At 36.8% G+C, this 12,690-nt stretch overlaps 1 protein-coding gene across 10 annotated transcripts in view; it reads left to right on the forward strand.

The window, feature by feature from the left end:
- LOC102234457 (voltage-dependent L-type calcium channel subunit alpha-1D-like) overlaps positions 1-12,690 on the forward strand; it is a 71,608-nt gene that overhangs the window by 22,826 nt on the left and 36,092 nt on the right. For all 10 annotated transcript variants that reach the window (XM_023324487.1, XM_023324496.1, XM_023324488.1 and 7 more), the window contains 9 exons: positions 1,086-1,258; positions 1,775-1,927; positions 3,283-3,479; positions 4,375-4,478; positions 7,196-7,365; positions 8,626-8,700; positions 11,108-11,195; positions 11,323-11,349; positions 11,691-11,851. In XM_023324487.1, coding sequence (XP_023180255.1) covers positions 1,086-1,258; positions 1,775-1,927; positions 3,283-3,479; positions 4,375-4,478; positions 7,196-7,365; positions 8,626-8,700; positions 11,108-11,195; positions 11,323-11,349; positions 11,691-11,851 — 1,148 coding nt within the window. The remainder of the gene's footprint in view (positions 1-1,085; positions 1,259-1,774; positions 1,928-3,282; positions 3,480-4,374; positions 4,479-7,195; positions 7,366-8,625; positions 8,701-11,107; positions 11,196-11,322; positions 11,350-11,690; positions 11,852-12,690) is intronic.

Genomic DNA, 12,690 nt, shown 5'->3' on the forward strand with positions numbered 1-12,690 from the left:
TATTTATCAACTAGGTGTTTGAAAACCTTCATATAAGATGCTTCAACTGCTGAGAGCTTGGTTCTTCTGTGGTTTCATCAATAAAAGAAAGTTGTCAATATGTGAGCTTGAGCCGATGTCTTGTGAAACCCCACTGGCGGGTGTTTAGTCCAGCAGCTGTGACTCAGTGGAGCATAAGTTGGAGCAGACTGTGCTTAAAGGCCATCAGAACTTCTTTCAGCTCCTATCAGCAGCTTCATTCACTGTTTTAACTCCACAGCTTGGATGTGATAAGTCAAAATGATTTCCCCCTCCTGGCTAGGTGAGAAATCTCTAAGTTACACTCTAAGTGAGTGCAACAAAGTGTCCTCCTTCATTGTGAAATCTGATTCTACTCTGAGTCCTCAGTAGGAAGCAGTTATTATGTTGAATGTCTTTGCTTTTTTGCTGTTTTTAAGATACACAACTGATACATCTAAATAATTTTCATATTTATTATGATATAGACTCAAATGATCAATCCAGTGTCTAAGATGCTATTTTAGACATGCTGTCTTGTCTTGAAAGAAACAAAGTTCTCAGCCAATAAAACAATGGTGTACAAATCCCATTAGCAAAACTATATAAAAGTGCAAATATGTTGTAGTAAACATAGATATCCTTATACAGACATTTTTACAGTTTGCATCACTTTTTCATCTTGTAAGAATGCTGTAAAAATGGTGGTCCACATACTGTCTGATAAGCTTATTGTCTTATTGAATATTAAAACCTACCTTTATTATTTATACAATAATTTTATTTCTTTATAAAATATTTATATTGTTTTATTACCCAGGTGTAATGCTCAATAAGTTCTTTGAAAACAATGATCTCCTGTTTAATGTAGCCATAGATACATGATTTCAATGGCTAGTGTGGAGCTAAGGAGGCCAAATATTCATCTTAACATTTCTTTAGAAGTGACCTGCATTATAGATGAATCATAATATCTGGTGTCCGTTTTTTTGGCCTCATCAAATAGTGTTTGAACAAAGCTCAAATACAAAAATGCTGCGTTTACTGTCCTAAAGAAATTGATAGAGGAAACTTGTTTTTGGTTGCAGACTCTTCAGTGTTGTTTTGGAATTTTTGACCAAAGAAGATAAGGGAGAAGGTGACAGAGAGAGTAGCCATCCGTCGACGCATGGCCACGGGGGTAAACCCGGTGGATTTGACGTTAAAGCCCTTCGAGCCTTCCGTGTGCTGCGACCCCTGCGGCTGGTCTCAGGAGTACCCAGTAAGTTTTCTACAGATACTTTGCATATTTTTGTGTGAAACAATTTAATTTCCTTATTCAGAACAAAACAGAAGGTGAATAAATTCTCATGGCAAATCCAGATTGTAAACGTTCAGATCCTGCGTACTTTTTACCAAAAACATCTATTCAGTATCTTCATCAACGCTTCAGGGTCAGGTGCTCACTATGTTAAAGCAAAACAAGATTAATGTTTCTTAATAAAGGTACATGGGTTGTATTAAATGCATTTAGATATAGTTTGCACTTAAACTAGTGTTGCACTACTCTAAAAATATATATTTTTAGCTAATAAGCATCACAGGGTGCTGAAGGTTCAGTTGTATGACCCAAGCCATCAGGATTTGCATAAATGTTTTTCTTATATCCCCTGCAGGGTTGAAACTCTTTACCATCTGGTGCTACGTGTGTTAAAATTTAGCAATAAGAAACAGGAACACAAGAGCTCATCGTTTTGGCCATATCTTTATCATATGTTTGTTTTTCATTTTTGCTTAGGTTTACAGGTGGTGTTGAACTCCATCATTAAAGCCATGGTTCCTCTGCTGCACATCGCCCTCCTTGTCTTGTTTGTCATCATCATCTATGCCATTATTGGCCTGGAGCTTTTCATCGGTAAAATGCATGCAACCTGCTATATAGGCGGCACAGGTGAGACCTCTTGGTTTTCTTTTACTCATAAAAGCAAACGCAATTTTCAGTCAATGCAGCGTTATGAACAGCTTTTTCTGCTTTCCTTACCAAAAAACCTCGTTGATGCTCTTTCTACATTTATTTCAGTAAATCATAATGTCATAGTGACAAACTTAAAGGATTTGCTAAACATTTGTGAAATGCTTCAGGTTGTCTCCAGTTTAATGTTATAGTAATCAAAAGACTGTAGTTGTGACAATTCAGCTTGCTTTAATAAAATTTTATGTATTTAATTTTCTTTGTAAGGGAGTTCATTAACATTCCTTGACCATTCCTCTTTTTTTGATAATTAAACAAGTCTTAATATCAGACAAAATGAGCCAAAAAAGCCACTTTTAAATAAAAAATTCCTTTAAAAACTAGCTTTTTCATATGGAATGCCTGAAATGCCAAGAAAAATAAGCTTTAAAGTTGCATAACATCTGAATCAGAGTTGCTCCTGGACTACGCCACACCAAAACCTAAGTTATCAAGAGGTGGACTTGGTGGTGTCCTCCTGATAACTATTCTCCAGAGTTGTCTGCTAGGGAACAAGTTTCATGGTTGTCTTAGTCCTGGAACAACACAGCTAGTCCTTACCTACACACTACCACCACCATTTTGGCTGCTGATATTGTTTGTTATTTTTTGATCAGTTTAGTTTCATACGAAATAAGACTTAACGCACACCTTTTAAAAAAAAGTTGAAAGAATGCTTTCAAAATATCTGAGTGTTCCTTAAGAAGTTTATTTTTTGTATATTTTTTTTCTTTTAGGAAATCCAGCATGTGTTTGTGTTCTTTTTGTTAGCTGTAGTTTTGACCTTGCATGTCTCTCATGGATGCAAATTTGGCGAATCTCTGTCTCAATGTTTAATCATGAAGAAAACCTATATCAAGTCAAATTAGGCTGTCAGTGTCTCAGATGTTGTTGTTGGTTCATTTAAACTCCTGGATGATTTGTCAGTATGCTGGCTTACCAAAATCTTTAAGAATGTATTCAATTTTAAGTACTGTTTAATGTTTTGTACATTTATTAATGATGCTTCTCATTCACTGGAGTCCTAAAAGCACAACTTTTTAACCTTTCCTTGTTCCCACATGGAACTGTTTACAGGATTACCAGACAGAAAAACACAGAAACTCATTCATTTATAAGTAAAATAACATGGCTTAGTAACAATATGACATAATATCTTTCTGTAAACCAGAATGATGCTTGTGTTTTCATGTCTGCATGTGGCCTTCTTAATGCTAAATGTAAACTGAGGCTAGAAATCAAAAGTGAAGATAACTTACCTTCATCTAAAGATGACTGACTGTGTCTTTCTGCAGATTTGGTAGCAGAGGATGATCCAGCTCCCTGTGCGATCTCAGGGCACGGGCGCCAATGCCCCATCAACGGCACACAGTGCAGAGAAGGCTGGCACGGCCCCAACGGGGGCATCACCAACTTCGACAACTTTCTGTTTGCCATGCTGACGGTGTTTCAGTGCATCACCATGGAGGGCTGGACAGACGTGCTCTACTGGGTGAGCACTGCTCTGGCCTCACATTTTGATAACCTGCGACTGACACACATGCCTTCAGCTTTGATGCATCCTCAAACACAGTAATGTGACTGACAGTGTGATGATGAAGGTGATGATCATTTCCTGAGGCATCTTTTATCACTCACATGTGATTGATTGGCTAAATGACTCAACACATTCATCAACCTATTAGTACTGATCTTGCGCTATCTTTCTTATGAGATCTGTTTTAAAAGAGACATATTATGGTGGATTTTTACAATCTTGCATAATAATTTCTTTTAATTTATTTATGTCGATGACTCTAATATGTCATAGATAGTGAAATACTGATTACTGGAGGTTGTGTCTAAAATATCTTAGGTAGATACACAGATTTAAGTTGCCTAATAGATATCTAGCAGTTAAAACAATGTAATTGAGGTATCATCCCTATAAATCCTAGACTTCACAGTTGTTTTTTCTCAGGCTTTTAATACCTTTTTTTTTTACATTTTGTCATGTAACAACTATAAAGTAAAAGTATTAAAATACGGCTCATAATAATGAGTAAAAATTAAGAATCGATCACCAATCTTTAAATAAAAGCTGAAACAAGAATAGCTTATACCAAAACTGGATTAATACAACATCTTTTCACAGAAAAAGGGTAAGAGGAGGATTTTAGAGCTTTTTCACAATGTTCATTGTCACCTAAATGAAGTGAGATACTATGTTAAATTTGCTTGTAGAAGCAATGCAACAAAGAAAGCTAGAACAATTAAAATGAGTTTTGTAGTATGTCTCCTTTAAGACAGATGACTTTTTCAGCTTGATTCTGTCTTTTCCTCTGATTTTACTCCGTTTTTCCTCTTTTCTCTCTTCTCTTCTTCTCCTTCCATGTTTGCTTTTCCAGATGAACGATGCTATGGGCTTTGAGCTTCCATGGGTTTACTTTGTCAGTCTTGTGATCTTCGGCTCCTTTTTCGTTCTTAACCTGGTTTTGGGTGTGTTGAGCGGGTAAGAGCCTTTTTCTCTTTGAAGACAGGGGCTTTCTGCTCTTTTGTGAGCTGGAGGTTCTCTGTTTTTTTCTTTGTTTCTGTGTCTGTTAACTGGCTGCTCTCGGCTCCTGTAGGTCAACGATGCCATCGGATTTGAAACGCCGTGGATTTACTTTGTCAGCCTGATTATACTGGGCTCCTTTTTCGTATTAAACCTTGTGTTAGGTGTGCTAAGTGGGTAAGACGCAGCGTGTGCGGTGGATTTGGTTTGCAGTGTGGAAAGCATGTTTCTCTGTTTGGGATAATAAATCAGTTTACCATTATTATGGTAAAATTATGATAATCTAATAGCTGACCTTCAGAATAAAGGTGCATCCCAAAAGTGAAACTTATAAACATATGATATGGATTTGTTATACATAGGCCTGTCACATTAACAAATTTTGCTGGACGATAGATTGTCCCAGGACTTATTGCGATAAATGATAATATTGTTTTGAGACCATTTTCAAGTCATATATTAATAATAATGGCATAATAATGCAAGAACTCATTCTCTAAGATCAATAATCTGTAAATTATAATAAACATTTAAACAGTGGAATTGGAAGACATATAAAATATCCAAAGTAAAGAAAGAAAACAACAGAAACAACAAATAAAATTAATTATGAAGTCTATGTAAACAAAATTATCTTTCATAAGGGATAGTTGAGACCAAAACTTTTATCATTCAGTTTTTGGTAAAAAGAGAGAGAAAAGAGAAAAACGATAAATCAAGAAAATGAAAATTATTGAGTTTCTTTTCATTTATCATGCAATTAATTGATTTATTGTTTATTGTGACAGGTCTAGTTATATAGTGATATATTTTAAGAACCTTAAGGTAATTTTGAACATTATAGATTATAGCTAATATAAACCAATGTTCAGGTTCTGTAACTCAGTATAAAACATGTTTTATACAAAAAGGTTGACCTGCTGTTAAATTCACTCTTTGTTGAGGCTCTTCTTGCATGAATTACTGGATCAATGTGGCATGACATGGAGGGAAGCCCCCTGTGGCTCTGCTGTTGTGTTAGTGGAGCCCAGTTTGCAGAAACCTTCAGCAAGTCAACATGGTTGGATCTGGTGTTCCTGATCTCATCTTATATTTTCTCTATGGGATTTTGTTCAGGCTAGTTTCCTGGGCAGTGAAGCACACTGAGTCAGCCTTTGTTTTAACTTCCACCTTTTTCCATCACATTTTTCAATTCCACTTAACTGTAAGTTAAATTTATTTGGATAAAGCACAAAAGGAATCCAACAGTTGTTGCCCGTGTCTTGGATCATGACTCTTGAAGCACTGAGTCCAGCCACAGCACACACTTGGTGAATCTACACCAAACGTTTGCATGGGCTTTGCTTCACAGTCTTTTTAGTGCTATTGTTATCATTGCTATTTGGACAACTTTTTATACGACAGGTTTTCCTTCCACTGAACTTCACATTGATAGACTTCTTTAGCAGTGACACTTTGTGGCTAATGCTGCTCATGTAGCATGTCAGTGACTTCACCTGGAGAATTATCAACAATCTTGTCTATTCATTGGACATACTTTTCAGGAAGGTGATAGTTTTATGTTGAAATCCCTTTATTGGTGTTTTTTGTCTGTTTACATTAGCTATAAGCCATAATATTCACCATTAACAGAAAAAAGCATGTCAAAATGCAACCATGTATTAAATCTATATTATTTCATTTCAGTAATCTAATTACTAAACATTTCAGAAATATTATAATTCACCTGTAATGTGCTTGTAAATTTCTCAGCTGTTTTGATTCTAAACTATTACATCCTGTCTATGACAACTGCATTGTGAACATTTCTGCCTTCAGCCTGTCCCAAGTCATCTTCTGAGAGAAAAATTAATCTTGTTCCTCGCCCTTCACTCCCTCTGCGCTCCTAAGCTCTCTCAAACCCCGGTTTGCTTTCCCGTCGCTACAGCGCCGGGCGGGGTGTTACAGTAGATTTAACTCTAGCTGGTTGACCAGTTGGAAGGAGAGTTTATTTTTCTTTTTTTAGAAATCCATTAAGGTTGCCAGAGCTGTCACACCAGGTGGACGAGAAGTTCCTGTAGATGGTTTTAAATTGATGTTATCTGTTTGCTTAAGTTTTCTATTACTTTACATCTAACGTTTTTCACGTCCTGAGCAGATTTCTCATTGGTTGGGACATTTCTCTTTGTGCCTTGTGCTTTAGTCACCTAAATGTTGTCAGATATTTAACTTAGTCATTATAGCAGCCTAAATGTGTATTTGTCTTAGTATAAGAATTTTTCTTCTTTCATAGTTTCACTATTTCATAATTCCTATAAGCTATTATTTAATGTGAGTGTTTTCATAAAACTGTCTGTCTGTAGAAATGTACCTTTTCTGTATGATTAAGACGATCGCCTCAAGGATACGCCACTGTATTGCTGGACTCTATTTATAGCACTGTGCCGTCTCTGTAAGGTGCACACCTCCCTCCAGTGGCAAGAGTTCAGAAAAACACAAACTGAAATATTAAGCCATGCCACAAAAACAATAAATCAGATAATTTTATGCTAGAAAACACAGATATTCTTTTGTGTGTGAAAGATCCCCTCTTGTTTGCTGTGAACGCTTGTTTTTGTTTGTGTTTGCATTAACTCATGCAGATCTTTGTATGTGTATGTTTGTTTTTGTCTATGATTGCTGCTTCCATATTGCAGAGAGTTCTCTAAGGAGAGAGAAAAAGCTAAAGCTCGAGGAGACTTCCAGAAGCTGCGTGAGAAGCAGCAGCTGGAGGAGGACCTGAAGGGCTACCTGGACTGGATCACTCAGGCTGAAGATATTGACCCTGACAACGAGGATGAGGCTGAGGAGGGGAGCAAGCGAAACCGTAAGCAACCATCCTCTGCTTCCTCTCTCTCACAAGCAGCCAACATTGCTCAACTTGGATTATTAAGGAAAATATTCAGCAGCATTCATTTTTTGTTGGCATGAAAGCTTTGGGCATCACTTACTGAGTTGCACATTTCCTGGTGACCAAATGAACTCGTTGCACTACAACCTACAGGCAAACGAGGCTCTTCAAACACAAGATGTGCAAAGAAAAACCTGAACTCCGGATGTTAGAAAATGACTGCTAGGTAGTATAGGTAGAATAAAATAAATCACATTGTTTTAAATTTATTTGCCAATAACATATAGTTAAATTAAAGGTTACACACACCTGAATATTTTCAGGAATTTAAAAAAAGTGTGTTGCTGTCAGCTTAGTTTCATAATCATCACAATTATTTAAGAAAAGTGTCCAAAAATATTCTGTAAATATTTTAGGTATTTTTCAGAGCAATTAACTAAATATAGAAATTAACTGATAGTACTAAAGCAAATAATGTTGTCTTTGAGTTTTGCTTTAAGGCCCTTTTACATTTCCTCAGCTAATCTTAGGACTTTTTTAGACCAGGGGGTTTGCTTTGACTAAATCTTGACAAAATATATAATTACATTGAAGAGGAAAAAATCTAACAAATGACTTTAGCAGAAGAAAAACTCTCAATCCAGATCTTCTTTCTTTAAGTTCCAAAACATGACGTAGAAGAGACAACATGCTTTGGCCTCACCTTGTATTTGATAATGGTAATTATAGCTTATTGAATCATTTGCATATTCATACATGAGCTCCAACTGCGATTGCCACACCCATTGCTCAGTTTCTCATTCTATATTACTTTTTAAGTTTCACATGCAGCATTACTCTGAATATTTTCCCAAAAGGTCGATGGTCCACACCTTTTTCGCTCAAAATTCCATCTTCATCCTGCTTCACGTGTCAGTCGGGTCTCCATGAGTCCCTGCAGCTAACATGTTCGCATGTTGGTCCAGATCCTCGTCACTTCCAGATGCTTCCTGTGACTAACTGCTCTCCATTGTTGTTCTTCTGCCCAGCTCAGTGTCTGCAGTCCAGTGTGACTCCTGCTGCTTTTGTCATTGTTGGATATTGATATTTTGAATACTGTTGTTGTCCTGTGGTGCTTGTCTGCTCTGACCCATTTTGATAGCACCCCACTCTCGCCCTCTTCCCCGCCCTCCCCATGTCCCTCTGCTGTGCCGTTGTGTCTGAATGCATGGGGGCTTGCATGCATTGCACATGAAGGGGTGACTCTGGCTGACCTCACCGAGAAGAAGAAAGGAAGGTTTGGGTGGTTCAGCCAGTCGTCCGACACTCATGGTAAATCCTGTGGTTCTCCCTCCAGTGTTCTCAAGCTTAGTGTGTCTGTGTGTGCCCAATCTGTATTTGTCTGTTGTTTTTATCACATTATGTAAATAAATAACCTGTGCTGATATTTAGTAACAGTTTTAGGTATGGATTGTCCTAGGAAAATGCTGAATTACTGAAAATATCATGTTATCCCTACACAACAAGTGAAAAACAAATCATCTCTGGTGATCTGCTACCTCACAATATATAAAAATACTTATTCTTATCCTTTTGGTTTTTTTTGTATCTGTTGGTGAAATAAACTTTCTTTAGTTTCTTAAAAAAGAGCATTTATTGTATACTAAAGTCAGAGAATATGCTTGAAAACTCATATTTTATATTCTGGACCTTATGTTTTAGAAAGGGAGAGAGATAGTTTTCCCCCTTTGGATGGGACTCTTATTTTTATGCATTAAAATTAACTTTCTTAAATGGGATATTTATACACAGATACATGCTGTAACACAAGCTGCTAAGATCCAATCTCATAGCCAGATGGCACACATTGGAATTACATTTTCTAAATGATTATAGTAAAAACCCAAAAGCTTTGAAAAGATGAGTGGCTGATATTACTTTGCACCATATGCTTCAGGCTCAGGCGAAATGCAGTTCCTATTAACCAAAGCATATCAAGATAATTAGGGTACTTTATTCAGTTTACCTTGAGGGGACATGATGTGGCCAGATGTCTTTGAGATAGATAAAACTTTTAAAACCTCTAACCTTTTGCTGCTGATGCTGTAAAGCCAGTTGTATAAACACTAACCTTAAGCACAGCTCTTCATTTTACGTACTGACAACACGGATCATTTAAATGCATCATTATAATTTTTTATACAGATTCCAGTTTCCAGTTTTTGAAAAGCTTTGACCTTGTGATACCAATTCTGACAGATTTTGATTCCTTTCCCTTTTAAGAACAATTATTTAAGACTATATACAATAAGATATTGTATATAGTCACTTAAATAAAAAGTGTAGCCCTTTTTATTTAAGTGGCTGTGGTTTACATAGAACTTTGTCACTGAAAAGAAGAGTTTTGCTAATACTTTCAAACATTGACAAAATAATTAGAGTTCAATCTTCCAAACAGTCTTCACTGACAGTAAGTTATGCTGTTAATGTGATTAGCATCACAAAACTAGCATCCTTCTTTGTTATTCTGAGAATATGCAAAATGTTGGCCTTCAAGCTGTGTGAAAGTTTTTCTCTCACACAGCTTGAATGAACCACAGCTTGTTGACATGTCGAACAAAATACCCTCTTTCATCTCTGCTTCCTCTGACTTCCTTTAAACTCCTCGCTGGGACTAAAAATAGCTAAATTAGGTCCCTTTTAATTAGTAATATCACTGAAGATTGTAGAGGCTGTTATCAACTTGACACGATGCATTCACTGATTGGGAATAAAATTGTATTTTTGAGTTTTCAGCAATGTGATCCACAATCAAAACTTTTCAAGATGAAAATTTCCTCTTGTGTATTTACTAATAATAGTACTATATTACTTATAAAATCAGCACAGACTGGTTTACTGTATGTTTGTCACTGTGCATGGTTTACTACTGGACAGCCTAAAGAATACACCTTCATTCCTTATCCTTTCCCTTAACCTTACATGTCAGCCAATAAATGAGACTGTTTTTTTTTTGTGATAATAGATCTGTGCACAGTAGCAGCCACTTAACATACTTAACACCGTGTGCCCTAGTTTAAAAGCAGAAATCTGAATATGGGAAACGGGGCTAAACCCAGATCATGACTCCTGCAGTCAGCACTGTTTTCAGAGCTGAAAGCTGTCTGAAAGCTCAGGAATCAAAGACAACTTCCCCACATAAGCTCAGCAGAAGCACACTCCTCACCTGAATTTAAGAGCTGAGACATTTCATACGACTCATCAAGTGTCGCCACAGCCTGTCTTTATATTGTAGTAAACCAAGTGTAGCAGCATTTCAAAGACAAGTTATAGGAGCTCTGACCTACTCTCTCCAATGTCTTCCTTGTTATTTTTATTCATTTATTTTTTTAGTATTGGTTGTCCCTGGTATAGCAGCTGTGTATTTGCCTGTAACATGACTGCCTTGCAGCACCTTCAGGATGATACTGATGGTGACAGAAACACAGCTGCTCCTTTTTGTTTCTATGGATGCTCTTGTTGCATTGCAGTACAATCAGAGATCTCTGACTGTCTTCTATTTACTGTTCAGCAGTGATTTAACGCTTTCCAGATTTTCTTTAAACTTTAAGAATTATGTGGATTAAGCATTTTATTTCTATTTGCACTTTTTGGTGTGGTTTGTATAATTAAAAAAAAACAAAAAACAAGCAGCATGTGATTTTATAGTTGCTAATGGTTGTTCTGTGTGATGCTGCAGCGAGCGTTCCAGCCAGTGAAACAGAGTCTGTGAACACCGAGAATCAGAACGGAGAGGAAGAAAAGACACCCTGCTGTGGACCTTTGTGGTCAGTAAAGAGCAACTTGCAGCTAGTCCACATTGCTTTAAACCTTTAACTCATAATGGGTTTTCACAACTTTTATCTCTCAGTACTCCTAACAGCTTTGTAAATTAATTTTTGTTTTTTCTTTCAGTCAGAAAATCTCAAAGTCAAAGTTCAGGTAAGTATATCTTTCAGGTGCATCTTCTAGTGCAAAAAGCTTCTGGTATAAGTTGTGATCGTATGTGACTATTAGCCTGTTAGCGGCTTTTGCTTTACTTTATACATAATGAATTTTTTTCCCGGGGATGATAAATTAGCAGCTTTCATAAGGTCAGCATGTACCTTAAAGTATTTTTATAGAAAAGCCTTACTCAGTGTTTTTAGCTCATTTGCTGTTCAGTATGACTTGCAAAATTCTACTCACACTTTCCCCTTGAGGATTGTGCTGTAGTATCAAGACTGCATTGTGTGTATTTTCTTATCTTAAGGTTTTATTTATCATACCCTCTCCTCTTGTAGTCGGCGCTGGCGTCGCTGGAACAGGTTCTGCCGCAGGAAGTGCCGTTTGGCTGTGAAGTCAGTACCTTTTTACTGGCTGGTCATCATCCTGGTGTTCCTCAACACACTCACCATCTCATCGGAGCATTACAACCAGCCTATGTGGTTAACACAAGTTCAGGGTACGATCTGAATGCACAAATATGTCTGTCTTCTAACAAGAACCACATCACAAATTGTTGGTGGGGGAGGGGTTGAGGATTTTTTATGATAATCTGGGTGACCGTTTTCTAAATGCTTTCTCCAAGTGCTACCTAGAGCAAAACAGAGCAAATAATACAAAGTAGAGATGATGGGAAATATATAACAGAGGATGAGAGACATGAAAAACAGAGAGACATGAAAAGATTATAATGGATGGAGGATGAGATAAATAGGGATTAGAAATAACTGAGATAATAGGGGAGGAATGAAGTTTGTACAGATGTGGGATGAGAGGGATGAAAAGAGATAGTGAAGAGTGATAACAAGAGCAAATAAAACTAGCAAGGAGGGATAAAAGGGATGAATAAAATAAGGATGAAGGTGTGAAAGAGAGAGATAAAAGAAGGGAGGGAGGAAGGATGACAGAGTTACAGAGAAAGAATGAAAGGGTGGAAGAAAGAAAGGTTGAGATCAAAAGATTGTGATAATCACTGCTAATCGGGTTAGCCCGATAGAACAGCTTGAGTAACAATGATGTGGATATTTCATTTGTCATATGGATCTACATTCAGCTGTGCACCAGCCTACACTGAACTCAGTCTAATTGTGTTTATGTACAGTTTTGATTTGATCTTTTTGTCTTTTAATTCTTATTCCTTAATGTTTGTTTTTTTTATCTCGCACAAAGCATGTTTTATGTTTAAGAGACATCCATGTGGTACAAAATAATATCGGTTAGCGTAAGAGAACAAAGAAATATACATATATTTACACTCCAAACACTGATTGCCTAACTTTTGTTGAAAACTTCCTCATT

Source organism: Xiphophorus maculatus, chromosome 20 (assembly GCF_002775205.1).
Source record: "Xiphophorus maculatus strain JP 163 A chromosome 20, X_maculatus-5.0-male, whole genome shotgun sequence".
Classification (NCBI taxonomy): domain Eukaryota; kingdom Metazoa; phylum Chordata; class Actinopteri; order Cyprinodontiformes; family Poeciliidae; genus Xiphophorus; species Xiphophorus maculatus.